At 50.5% G+C, this 13,868-nt stretch overlaps 1 protein-coding gene across 4 annotated transcripts; it reads right to left on the reverse strand.

Moving 5' to 3' along the window:
- Window positions 1–849: 849 nt before the first annotated feature.
- Window positions 850–7,240, reverse strand: PPP1R3B (protein phosphatase 1 regulatory subunit 3B). Of its 4 annotated transcripts, XM_040065665.2 has the most exons (3): window positions 7,206–7,238; window positions 6,431–6,536; window positions 850–4,264 (listed from the first exon to the last, which is right to left on the reverse strand). In XM_040065665.2, exons 2-3 carry the CDS (start codon window positions 6,517–6,519, stop codon window positions 3,373–3,375), a joined length of 981 nt encoding a protein of 326 aa, XP_039921599.1. In that variant the 5' UTR covers window positions 6,520–6,536; window positions 7,206–7,238; the 3' UTR covers window positions 850–3,372. The 4 variants fall into 4 exon arrangements, with proteins under 4 accessions (XP_039921599.1, XP_039921600.1, XP_039921601.1 ...); XM_040065666.2 differs by lacking the exon at window positions 6,431–6,536 and having other exon boundaries at window positions 7,206–7,240; XM_040065667.2 differs by lacking the exons at window positions 6,431–6,536; window positions 7,206–7,238 and adding an exon at window positions 6,577–6,703.
- Window positions 7,241–13,868: the final 6,628 nt, after the last annotated feature.

A 13,868-nucleotide genomic window follows, 5' to 3' on the forward strand; every position in this document is an offset into this window, starting at 1 on the left:
CAGAGCCAAGGCCAGGCTCACCCTGCAAGGCTTTGCAGTAAGATGGGAAGCACTGCCCAGAGGTCTGCTCAAACCAGCACACACCAAGACAAACACATCTTCCTCCCCTTCCCCCACAGCTTTCCATCTTACCTTATCTGTAGGCAGCAAATCCCACCCGACTCGGTAGTTGATGGTTTGAACTACAACACCTTCAGAGCATCACCGAGGCTCAATCTTTGTGGTGAAAGTCAGGTCGAAATGACGAAACTGGCCCTGGCTGGCATTTACAGCAGCTGTTCCCTTTCTGCAAAGGGGCACGCCTCCGGCTAGCGCTTGGTATTGTAGTGGCAACGGGGATAATACTTGGGCGTAAGGAAGGGTCTAACTTACACTTGATCCTGGTATTAGAAAAGAGCCTGCCCCTCCCTCCGCAACACCTCTCCCAGCATCCATCACACCCCGGTACCCAGACAGAGAGTAAAGCATTGATCCCAGATCCAGCCGGGGTGGGGGAAGGGGAGAAGAGGGAGAACGAAGACTGACTCCAAAGCAGAGAAACCCGAAAAGGCTGCAAGCAGGGGAAGAGCGAAGAGCACTTCGGGAACACAGTGATTAGTGGGGAAACCTAGGAGCACAGAGAAAAGGGTCGGGGCTCCTCCCATCCCAGGCTGCAGAGGCAATGGAAGCATTAGTGTTGGCAGGAAGGCAGCAGGAATAGGCAGCTCTTTCCTGTTTCGAGCAGCAGAATTCAGAGTGGGTGCGTGCTCCTCGCTGCCTATGGTCTCTTGCAGGAAGCTGGACCCGTGTCCAAATCGCCTCCCCAGCCCCATGGGTGCTTAAGCAAGATACACGGCCAAGATTTTGTTCCACCTTTATTTTAACAATCAGATAAAAACAGAGCCATATTTTTTAAAAGAGTCATTACATGGCAATTATAAAGTGCGTTTTCCACTTGAATGTTGTGTACAAAAATATCTTTTAAAAACAAACATGCAAAACATCCTACAAGGCACTTCCAGGCATAGAGCAAGGAGAGCAAGCCCCTCACTTCTATGTTCACATTGGCAATGGAAAAAGGGAAAAGGGGAAAGGCCACAAGTAGCATTTTTAAACTGCTATTGATCAAATAGTCAGTTCCCAACCTAGCTTTTACTTACAGCACTGCTCCTCTAGCTTATCTTCCATGTCCTCCCTAAGCACACGCAATGTACAGCCTGAAAACAAGCCTGTATGGAGATACCACCATCCACAGCACCCCAGACCCACATGCCTTGTTTTGGCTCACCAACAGCTCTCCACAGGCACAAGAAGGTGCCAGGAGAACACGACTTCTCTACAGTCAGTGTCTTACAACATCAACACTACACACTAAATAAATAAAAAGTATCAGTGTCACTCAAACTTGCCTGAAGTTTAAAACCAAGCCAAGCTAGGCAACAGTCCCTTCCAGAGACCAGATGCAGGCTCTAAGGGCTGACTTGGGAAGCTGTTTGAACAGAGGAACCAAACCTGATGAGTTCTGGGCTAGCAAGTAGATCCACCACCTCGACTAAGTGATCATGCACAGTAAAGACACATACTGATTCTGTATTTTGAAAAAGCAGCTCTTGAAGGCCAGCTATTCTTCCTGCAAGCTCCTGTCCTTTTTGATATCCAACAGTGATCCCAGTATCCCTTCTAGGTTAGAGTAAAACAGCCTCTAAGTATTTATACAGTAGTCTCCAGAATTAAAAGCTATGTTAACAAAGTAGCCTAGCCTGTTGCTCCTCTCCAGCACATCCACAGGCTACTAGAGGCACACAAAATTATATAAAGCTTATGCACTAGAAAAAAAAGTATTCCCTTGACTTCTACAAACTGTTCCACACTCTCTCTCTCTGAGCTGAGGGATTAAGTTATTCTTCTCGGTTAGCACCCAAGAAGCTCTGTGAGGCTGTTTGGCACTGCCAAGCTCACTGCCTCAGTGCACAGCCAGAAGACAAGCCACCTCTTTAATCACAGGGATGGCTCACATCTGTGATTTGTCTCACATGCAGGGGTGCTGTCAGGATAACCCCACATCTCACTCTCCTCATGGCTAGTTCTTTGCATAGGTGGGGTGAGCCACTTTTTATGGTCAGAGATGCAAAGTCCGGGCATTTGCAGGTCAAACTGGCAGATACTGCTCCAGCAGCGAGGGAAGCCCAGCACGTTCATCCAGGACAGCCACAGCACCCTCACGTGCAAGCAGTGCTATGCCTTTATCTGCCAAGCAGTCCGTGGCACAGAGTAACAAACCATTTTCAGATCTTAAAAGCAACATCAGTTCCAAAGCCTGTTCATACGAAAGCATTGCTGGGATTGCATGTACCACCCCTTTCTCAGTCAAGGCACTTCCATCACAGTAGGTACACAACAGTCACCTTACTGTACAGGACACAGCATAGACAGTCAGGGGGTCTGTTTGTGTTTAGCTCCTGTGACACCTTAACAGAGTCTCCTGCACAGGACCCTGAGCCCCAGCTGGACAAAACTCTGGTTTACAGTCCACAGGAGGATTAAATGCATTTTCAGGGTCCAGCACAGCCAACTTCAGATGTCCATCAAGGGGAAAAAGCATCATTGATCACTTGTGATTAAAGAAACAGGAAGGTTTTGAAGAAGGCAGTCAAGGATGTCAACCCACAGCTGTGTTACAAGCACCACACAGCTACAGCTAATCTCTATTTTTGGTAACACCAATGGTATGAGAGATTTTCAAGATCATCTGATACAACAACCAGTGACTAAGCATACCAGATCCTCTTCCACAGGCACATCTCCTAATACGGCCGGCTGTAGGGCCACACTTCCTGTCATCACATTGCATTTTCACTTCCAAAACATGCTTTCTGCCTCCAGTAGGAAGGGCCTCACTACAAGGATAGGTGCAAAGAGAGGACTCCATCCCCGGCAATCCAACCACACTATTTCCTGACAGGCACAGGCTGGCTTTGCAAGGAGAACCCTGCAGCTGTAGCAGGGCCCACTAACAGCATAATACTAGGACATATTTTGAAAGAGCCTCTTAATACTAGGCAGGCAATACCAAGCAGCCACCACTACACAGCTTGAACAGGCAATATAAGCACTGTAGTGTTTCCCTGGACACTGGCATCTTTACTGAAGAGGAAGAAGAAGTGCTGACGAGACAGGAGCAGTCCCTGGTCCTCTGATCATCTGCAGAGCCAGATTTGCTTCTCTGACTATAAGCCCCCTGCCAGCAGAGCACTGCACATCTGGTTTTGCTGGGAGGCTTACACTAAGCTACACAGAGCCATACTTCTTCCACCAATTCATACACCTGTGTTCAGACCAGCCCCAAGGCCTGCAGACACACCAGCAACAGTCAGCCTGACCTTTGTCCTTGGGTTAATAGTAGGGCCCCAGCTTCTCGTAGCCTGAATAACTGGGCCACTCAGGAAAGAGGCCATAGGAGCACCGAGGGCTCCCAAACCGGTCAAATGCACTGCCGAAGTCAGGAGCCTGTGGGGGACGGACAGCTTCCTGGGCAGACTTCAGTTCTGACCGAATGATCCTGTAATTTGTGCCCCTGTTGTTGTCCCAGTACACCTTCCCAACGCACTCAAAGGAGACGGCAAACTCAACTCTTTCGTGTGACTGAATTCCATCAGGCAGGCTGATGTCAAAGGAAAACGTGTCCTGATCTGACCCTCCATACGTATCCTTGACATACTGGCACGGGTGATCTACAAAGCTTTTCCATGTGTCAAACGTCATCCGGATCTTCACAGTCTTTTCAAAAGCGAGGTTCTTCACCTTCACTGTTCCCACAATAGATTTCTCCTTTAGCATACAGTTTTCCAGACAGACACAGTCTGTCTGGAGGCGGTTTCTGAAGTCCAGGTAGTCTACTGAGGGCTGAACAAAATCCAGGACAAAGCTGTCCTTCTCCACTGTTGTCAGACCCACGATGTTGTCTATCAGCTCTGTGATGTTGAAAGAAATATCTAGTGGATCTTCAAACTCTGAGAACACCTTCACCATTGTCAGAGCGAAGCCTCTGCTATCTGCAAACGACACCCTCTTCTTCGCTTTGTTGTGTGTGAAGGAGTTTGCTGACTCTTCTGGTCCATTCAGTGCAGTCTTGCTGCTTAGCTGGATGCAGGGCCGCAGCGGCTTGCTTGGCTTTGGAGCAGTCTTGCAGGCACACTTCTCTCTTCGCAAGGGTGAAGAGCACAGGTACAGCTGCATCGCGACATCCACAGCCATCGCTTGCTTGTGAGGGAAATAGTCTAATACTCTGGAAGATGAGAAGAAGGATCAGTTGATGCCAGAAAAGCACTTGAATATGAATTTTGTCAGACACTTGATATATCACTTCCCCCCAGCCATCCCAAATAAGTTTGCTTCTTAATTAAAGGCAGGTACTTGCATGGTGTGATTTACAGACAGTGATAAACACACTACAGCAGAATTGGGAGGACCAGAGCCTGTTTGTGCCCTTGAACAGCTCTTCCGACTGCTATAGGGACAGAGTCCCCGTTTGAAGGCACACATGCAGGCACCGTTCTACTAGGCTAGCAATAGCAGGCTCCAGAGTATTTGCAACCCAAGGCAAAGCCCATGGCTCTGTCCTGCCAATGCTCACAAAACCCCCAGATTATCAAATTTCAATGCTACGTAAAGCAGCATTCCTGCTGTGCTTCCCTCCGTCCAGGAGAGATTCTCCCTCGGGCTTCACAAGCTTTTTTAGGAGTAGGAACTCAGTTTGTCACAATCTGCCATACACAACTTCACCTCTCATAAAACCCCAGATGTCAGGCAAAAAGCACTCGCTTAGTTGGGCTACACACTTTGCTAATCACTGTCCCTCAGAACTGCTCCAACTAAAGTGCCTCCAAGTAGTATTGTAAAGATAGCAACAGTCTGACACAACAGCAGGGCACAGGCTTTGCCAACACTGCTCTGGAGCTTTCTTCCCTCTACTCCACTTGAAAACAAATGTCAGCTCAGAAGGCACATCAGCCAGTTTCACCTCCAGCACAGAGTCTGCGCCTCAAGCCTCCACAGGGTTTGTGCTAAGCCCCTGGAAAACATCCATACAGCCACAGGGTTTTGCCAAACACAACTCACCTACCTGAGGTTCACTGAGGCTTTGGAAGCAAGTCCTTCTGCCAGAAGGCACAGACCATGGGCCCCTCTAGCACCTATCCCATTCCTCCAGGGATGCAGCTCTATTTATTGCTCTCTCTCCATGCATCCACTGTAGGGCACTTTGCCAGATGTAGCCCTGGAGTTGCCTCTGCAGCCAGGCAGCTCCCAGAACACTGCACCTATCGCTCCTGCCCTTACACTGATGTTCAGATGGATGCTTTTGGCAGACTCTCTTCGGCTTGGCTCTGGATGAACTGTTGGATGGATTTATCACACACATCCCCCTACAGTCAACTGTATTGCAGCTGACTTTAAACAGAGTATTCCCTTAATAAAAGTCCTACTTGGCTGCAGGCCAGGCTCCAAAGCTACTCCCACCACACAGAGAGGGATGAGGCAGCAAGAGTAGCAGTGACCACTGGCCTTGTGATGCAGCAGAGTTGTGGCTGCCAGCTCTACTACTTGATTGCTGCTCCCGTGCCAAGAAAAAGCAAGGGCGACACTCTCCACTTCAGTGCTTTAACTCCCCACCCTGTAACACCAACACAGCAGCTCTGTGCAGGCTTTCACAGCATCCACTCAGCAAGGGTACCTGTTTATTCATTATTACTATGTGCCAAAGCTTGCATCCCAACACACCCACCAGCCAACTCCTTCTGCAGTGCCTCCTTTCAGCTCAAGGGAGGCTGCACAAGACAGACACCTCAGATCCGCCTGTCTGCTAACACTATTCTGCTCATCTCTACCTGGTTTTGCCAGGATTTTGTTCATATACACTTTATATAGGTCATTTCCTCCTTTAAATTAATGCAGTTTCCAACGCTTCTTCTCTTTCTTGGGTCAGTCATCTGCATTGCATCTTTTCCCTGGGAAATTTATTCAGCTGAATTCCTGTAACTTCTGAGCAGTCAGGTTTCATAGTAAGCCTTGGTAATTCACAGTTTTAGAATGAAGAGGCATTAAATACCCAGCCCAGCTGCATAACTTGGAGCTTTTTTCCCAAGCTAAAAACTATAGCAAGAGCTTTTCATAACCAACCATGAACGTGAGCCCTGTGCTTTTATGAACTGCCAGTACATTTGATATCCCAGACAACTTTTTCTGCACTGGAGAGTCTGCTGGTGCCCAGCTCTCAGCCAGAGACAGATTTCCCCTTTTGGGACTGAGGAGGGTTGTCTTAAACTTCAGATGCTTTGAAGGTGAGAGCATGAATACAGTTTTGAGAGCTCATTCAGGAAATAAAGCTCCAGAAGGCAAAAAGTGCAAAGCAGGGAGCCATATGCAGGTACAGGGGCCAATACCTTTCCCTCACCCCTCAAAAGAAGAACAAACTTGACTCTGCCTCCGGACTTCTTCTTGTAGCTTTACTCTCTCCAGAAAAGGATGTCTGTCGCCACTCATTCCTCCCTCCTGTCATTCTACGAAGGAGAATTAAACCAGAGCCAAGGAATTACTTACACCTCCATTGGCGAACCCTTTCGGTTGCCTCCGCTCTGCTTCCCACGCTACCTGCGGACAGGTGACCCCTCGCACGGGGCTGGCCGTGCCGCACTTGCCGAGCCGAAGTTCGCAGCCGCGACACGGCTGGAGCAGCGCTCGGGCGCTCCGCACCCCGCTCCCCTCCTCCTCCCACCACGATCCAGGGCACGGCCCGCTTCCCACAGGCGTCTGTCCGGGCGGCGTTCACTCGCTACAGCCCGCCCCCTCCGCCACCCGAGCCAAGCCGCGCCGCCCGGAGCCGGGAGAGGCAGCAGAGCAGAACCCCGCGGAGGGGCAGCCCCGCCGCCCCGGGGCTACCGCTCCCGGCTGGGCCGGGGGCTGCAGGAGCCAAGCCGCAGGATCTACCGCTCCCGGCTGGGCCGGGGGCTGCAGGAGCCAAGCCGCAGGATCTACCGCTCCCGGCTCGGCCGGGGGCTGCAGGAGCCAAGCCGCAGGATCCCGATTTTCCCCAGGAACAGCGCCGCGGACGGGAGCGCCAGAACCGCTCCAGCGCGCCCGAGGAGCCAGCGAACGCGAGCAGGAGGCAGGCGGGGGAGGCAGAGGGGAGGAGCCGGGGGTCGCGGCGGGCGGGGGCGGCGCGCCCGTACCTGGTGCAGTGCATGGGACCGACCCGACAACACCGCCTCACGCCGCGCGGGGCCCGCGCCGGCCTCTTAAGGGCGCCCGGCCCCGCCCCGCTGGGCGCCAGCCAGTCAGAGCGCTCCGATCGCGGGCGCCCGGCACGAGAGGGGGCGCGGCCCGCGCGGTGGGCGGGGCCGCGGCGGCCAACGGGGCCTGAGGGGCCGGGCAGGGCCGGGCACCGAGGGAGCTCCCTGAGCAGCGCCGGGGCTCCCGTGTGGGGGAAACTCGCTGAGCAGCCCCTCCACTTCCCCCGCGGCAGAGCAAGTTCGTTGTGGTAGAAGTGACAAGCTCCGTGTCAGGCGTCGGCCGCTCCTAGTCCCTTACTACCTCTCGACTCCTGTCCCTGTGTGTAAAGACTCACAGAATCAGTTTGGCTGGAAAAGACCTCTTGAGATCATTGAGTCCAACCTGTGACCGAACACCACAATGTCAACTAAACCATAGCACTAAATGCCAAGTCCAGTCTTTCCTTAAACACCTAAGGGTGACTCCACCAACTCCTGCTGCGCAGCCCATTCCAATGTCTAACCGCCCTTTCTGTGATGAAGTTCCTTCTAATGTCCACTCTAAACCTCTCCTGCTGCAGCTTAAGACTGTGTTCTCTTGTCCTGTCACTGGTTACCTGGGAGAAGAGACTCTTTTCAAGCACTTATAGACAGTGATTAATATCTCCCCTGAGCCTTCTTTTCTCTGGACTCAACACTCCCAGCTCCCTCAGCCACTCCTCAAAGAACTCGTGTCCCAGACCCATCACTTGCCTTGTTGCCCTTCTCTGGACACATTCCAGTGTCCTTCCTGAATTGAGGGGCCAAAACTGAGAAGGGCAGAGTAGGCTTTCCAGATGCCACAAGTAGGCGGCTAAACCCATGGGAATGTGCTCTTGAGACAGGAAAGACTTTTTGGGACACCAGTCTTGCTCTCTGAGCTGCCCAGGATGTTTGGCTGCTCCGGGCCAGGTGGGGAGGAGGGCAACTCTCACACTCGTATCTTGCGGGCCACAGCGCCAGGGCGGTGCTGGCTCTGGGTAGAAATCTCCAGAGGATAGTAAAAAACTGCTTTCCAGACAACATTTGCGATGTGCAGTGGAAAAAAAGCACCTTTTTTTTGTAGAGGGGGCTTCTGTCCATGAGGAAAAAAACACCAACAGGGCCTGGCTGGCAAAGAGATCAGCTCCATGAGACTCCCTGTCCAGCACATGTGCAGAGCTGGAAAGGTGTTTCCAACATCCTGAAGACATCTGCAAGGTGAGCTGATTCTCTGTCATATACCCCACTGCTTTGTAGGTCTAGCTGGGCCAAGGAGTATTCCCAAATGTCCTCCCGCCTCCAGTTCCCATTTTTGCTGCTCCTGAGTCCATGTCAGGACAGAGCCCAGCGTCCTCAGAAATTTGGAAAGTGTGCATGGAGCTGGCCTCGCTGTCAGGGGAGTGGCTCTGGACAAATGCCACCTCCATGGGAAAGCAGCAGAGGCTGTAAAGCCTGCTGGAAGGCAGGGATGGTGCATTTACTTTCTCTCCATGGTAGCAGCGGGGATAATTTTTGTGCCACATGTGGCCTTTAACTGCACAGATGCAGACAATGCTGCTCTCTCTCACCTTCCTTACAAAACAGAAAAGCAGGATTGAAGTGTCAACATTTGTTTTCCATTAACTTGTGGAAACAGACAGCTATTGTTAAAGCTGGAGACTTCCTGCTGGAAGTTGCCATTTAATAAACTTATTACTCTGCAAAGCAAAAGGGTTTTTTTGGGGGAAAAAAGCTTTTTTGTTTTACAAACTCTTTTTTGATAAAAGCAATGGTAGTATTAATTTGGAGAGAGAGAGCTAAAAGATGTACCCATTGCAGGAGTGTTGCAGATTTACAGTAATATTTTATGTGCTGAGGGTATGGTGGGACTTTAGCATGTGTTACATAATGACAGGGCTTACAGCAGAAATGAAGGGACCCATGTTCCGATTTCCCCAGGAGACAGACATGGGATAAGGTGGTCATGGCCCATGGACCCCTCCAGTGCTGCCTCCCTTTCTCCAGGAAAAGCCACTGCACCTTGACAGCCTCAGCGTCACTGGTGCAGAGAGGTTTGGGTGGAAGTGGTGGACTTAATGGGATGAGCCCCAAAACTGGTGGAAGCCCCGACCTGACTCACACTCGTCACTCTGGTCCACCACAAGTTTCTCCTGCACGTTGCTGGCAGCTCGGCACCATGGAGTGCCAAGGGAGATGCTGCTCCTCCAGCCAGCCCACAATGCCAGGGACAGAACGCACACGAGGTGGCTCAGGGTGCGTTTCTGCCCCTGTTTGCCGTGAGCGAGGCAGGGTGTTGCACAACTGTGGCTCGGTGTTTGCTCCTGAAGCAAAGGTAGGTAGAAGTCTGGGCAGGGCATTGTGGCAGACTGTGGACACAGGCTCTTATCTTTGGGAAGCTGAGATAGTGGCTATATTTAGCCCAGTGCTAGGGCCCTGTGCAGTGATCTTGGTGATTTCCTCTCAGCTTTCCCCACACCCCTCCTGCTTCGCAGAGGGATGAGAAGAGCTTGTTCCCTGGAATGAGGAAGAGGCTGCACATGTCTTGTCTCTAGGGGAGTGCTGTAGAACTAGTCCCCACTCTGCCCATCATGTCTCATTTGGCTTTTCTTCCTCATTCAAAGGGTATTTACCCCAGCACATCCTGGTACAGGACATGGTGGTTTCTGCACCTCTTGGACGTAGCCCTGCTAGTTTGCTGCCTGAAGGGAGGCTGAGCTTCTCCAACCCTCCAGAGGGGCTCTCCTTCCCCTGCCATGCTCCCTCAAGAGCCACTCTACCAGCAGGCTTGAGTAGGTCCTCAGGGACCCTTCCTGGTCCTGCCACCTCCTCAGTGCCCTGCTGGAGACATGGGTGGATGGAGGATCTTCTCCATATTGGGAATCTGCAGGCTGCTGCAACAGCTCAGCTTTCTAGCAGCCAGCCAGTGGACAGCCCCGGCAGGACAGGGGAGAGGGGCCAAGAGTGTTGTGCAATGTGTCCACACCACATCAGGCTGCAGGGCCAAGGCTCAAGGGCGAGGGCCAGTGGAGTGGTTGATGTAATAGGGAGCTGTGCAGGGGCTGCTGCCATGGGGCACCCCATCCCATATCTCATTGCTCTCTCCCAAATCAGCAGTCCCTTCCCACCCCTTTTAGGTGTCATGAGACTCAACAACTGATGGGGAGAGACCCAGTGAGCATCCTTGCTCACCAAAAACAGAACAGGGCTTGGCTGCAGAGGCCAGCTGGCCAGCGGTTGCTGATCAATGTCTGCCCTTGCTGGCCAGCCAGCACTGGCAGCCCCTTGGCCAACTACGGCTAACGTGGCAGAAAGCTGTAGGAAGCATGGATTCCCTCACCATCAATTTGGTAACTGCAGTCAACTTGGTAACTCTCACCATCATCTGTAAGTGTGTGCTGAAGCCTGATGTGTTGCTTGGGAGGTCCTTGGCTTCTCTAGTGTCATAGCAAGCACAGCTTCATCAAAGGACAGGCTTGAGAAGTCGTGTTGGGCGATGGGATTCCCCATTTTTTTTTCCATTGGTCTCAAACTCCTGTGTCTGCCCCAGGCAATTAAGCAAAGAGCATTCAATGTGCCCCAGTACCAAAGGAAGTCTGATTCTTGGCTAAGGCTCTTGACTGTGCTTTGGGGAGCTATGCTTCAGGGCAGAGGCCCCACTGCTTCTCCTGTCCAAAAATGAGGAATTGCTTCAATATACTGGCTGGAGGGCTGAGGTGGGGTATTTATCTTGGCGTGGCTCCCTTTGGATCTTGTGTGCACCCGTGGTCAAACACCCTGAGGAATGTGTACTCTGTCCACTGAAGACCATGGCACCTGCCCTTCCCAGCCAACATGCACAGCAAAGATGGTGTAGGGCCAGATACAAAGCCTGGCCTCGGACCACGTGCTGTAGAGAAAGACTGGGTATTACAAAACTGCGGCTCTTAGTATCAAAAATGTCCAGCAAGAGAGACCTTTAAAACCCTTGCAAAGAAAGGGAAATTATGGAGGAATGAATGAAGGCAAATTAGCCACAACAAATGCTGTAAGGAAAACTGCTGCTTAGAGAGAAAAAGAGGAATGGGCTTTCAGCAAAGGAAGAGCTCAAAAGGCAGCACAAGGAGACAAATGACAGTAGAGAAACCAAATGGGAAAACCAACAGGCAGACAGGGTCGACAAAGAGAGGAGTCCTTGGCCTGGCATACAATGTGCTCGTTGAAAATGTTGTATCAGTGCTAAGGTGAGGCTGGGGACCAAGTTAAAAGAATCTTTTCTCCAGAGACTGGGACCCAAGAGGGGTTGAGTCCCTGCAGGAAGAGAATGGTACCTCCTGCTTTTTCAACATATATAATGTTCTTTTCCGTGAGCTGTTCGAGGACCTTGCCTTCCTGCAGTCTCAGTACAGAATTCATTCCCATCAGCAATGTTTGGCAAAAATCATAGCAATAGAAATGAGGTTGTTTGTCTGCCCCAAGACTGCGTAAAGTGGTGCAACAACTGTGTACCCTTCCTTGCTTTTTTTTTTTTTTTTTTTTTTGAGGGAGGGAGAGACAGAGAGAGAGAGAGAGCCTCCCTTCCTCTAGCAAACATGCACTGTGGAAATGTCTCGCTTGAACTCCCAGAAACTTTTATTTGTTATGCTTCAGCTGTTGCAGAGAAACATGGTGGTTTTCCATCCCTTCTGCTCTTTGCTTGAACCCAGGAGTACCTGGCTGTGCAGATACCATGTGTGGAAAAAAATGTTGTAAACAGGAAGGAAGAAAGGAGCATGAAAACATAGCTTGGACTAAAGCCTCAAATCCTCCGAATTCCCATGTGCTCCTGGCAGGAGAGAGACAGCAAAGGCTGGGCTGGAGTGACAAGAGTATGAAAAGGAATTTGGGCTGTTTCAGTGGATACACTGGTGTGACTACGAATACAGAGGGATGCTCAGCTCCTCTCAGGCAGGCTGAATCAGCCCAGCTGCATTCAGAGCTTGCCTTTTTTGTACCATACAGGTATTCAAATGGCTGAACTTGAACCTGCCCTAGGTGGTGCATAAGATGCATAATTTATGGCAAAGCAATATATATTTTAACTTTGGTGCCCTACAAAGTTTGCAAACCTTATTTGGTGGAGCAGTTGTCTTGGGAACTTGTATGTATCCAGGCTTGGGGACTCAGAGGGCTTATCTTTGTGCAAGAGGCTGAGCTTTGCCTGAAAGCCACTTGTATGCTGATAAAGGCTGGGAGAGAAAAAGCCAGACTGACAAGTGCACGTAGTTCTTGATGATAAATATGATCCTAAGCTCCTTTCGGGGTTTATAGCCTTCAGCTGAGCCTCTCTGAGTATCCAAGCTCTCCGCTGGACCATCCCTCCATGAAGCATTTTGTCTCATCTGAAGACTGGTGTCAATGAAAGATGGGATCTGTTGCTTTCTGGACCTTTGTGCATTCACTATAAGAGAATCTGACAATCAGCAGGAACAAGACGCTTGACTTTTAAACAGTATCCTGAGCAAGTGCCCAAGGCAATGTCAGTGGTAAAGGCAAAAGCTTAGGATGCTGGGGAAGGCCAGCTGAAGCCTCTCCAATCATCAGCTTTTGCATTTCTTGAAAATGTTTTTCAAATGTAACCTGGCCTTTTTATTTGGAAGTTTTAATTTAATCCCGTGTAAGCAGAAGTTATTCAAAGATTTTTACCCAATTAACCAGAATCTTGAAGCTTCCTTCTTGCAGAAACTGCTAGCAAAAATTACCCCTCTCTGGGGATCACGAACTTCTGAAGTTGCACAATAAATGCTACTAAGTAGGTCACTTGAGACCCCAGCTTTGGAGCATACAAATGCTTCCAATGTGTGCAGGTACCTTGGCATTGCCTCATCTCCTGAGTACTTAGGATCCTTCAGAGACAGCTCTCTCCCTCCCTGATCTTACAAGATCCAGCTAATCTCATCTTCCACCTGACAGGATTATACACAGCGACTTTGCACCACAGCATGGACTTCTAAATTTGTATTGGATGAAGCATAATTTAGGAAATGTGCCTGCAGACAAGAGGCACGCCCAGGGCAGGAATAACCCTAACGGGATCTGGAAAGCAGGCTAGCTATTCATAGGAAAGGCTGCCTCTGTGTCTGGTTGGGGAGGAGGGAGTCAGGCCATCAAATGGTACAGAAAGCCGTGTTCCAGTGCTGACAGCTGGGAATAGCTCATGTCCCAAGCCCACAGAGCCTGCGAGCATTTTTCTCTCTCTTTCAGCTCTCCTCCTCCTCTAGCCTTTGCTCATCTCTTATTACTGATCTGCCCAACTTCCCTTCACCAGCAGCTACTGGGACCCTGCTATGGCTGAAAACCAGAGTAAAGAAAATGCAACCCCCTCCCAAAAGTAAGACAAACTGCATGGTGTCCCTCAAGTTTCTCTGAATGCTATTGATTCCTAAGCAGAAGTTAAAGTGCTGGCGAGCAAGTCAAAATGGTCTAGACACAGCAGGTGGTGAAAGAGAAGGTCTTTGGCTTTGCAAATAGGAGACCAGCTTATAGTAATTAGAATCCAGTGGCACAAGCAAAACTGTAAAATACAGCAATAGTGGGAGGCTGCATGAAAATCACAAAGTTGAAATAAATGTTACGGTTCTGAAAGTC

Source organism: Hirundo rustica, chromosome 5 (assembly GCF_015227805.2).
Source record: "Hirundo rustica isolate bHirRus1 chromosome 5, bHirRus1.pri.v3, whole genome shotgun sequence".
In the NCBI taxonomy this organism is placed as follows: Eukaryota; Metazoa; Chordata; class Aves; order Passeriformes; family Hirundinidae; genus Hirundo; species Hirundo rustica.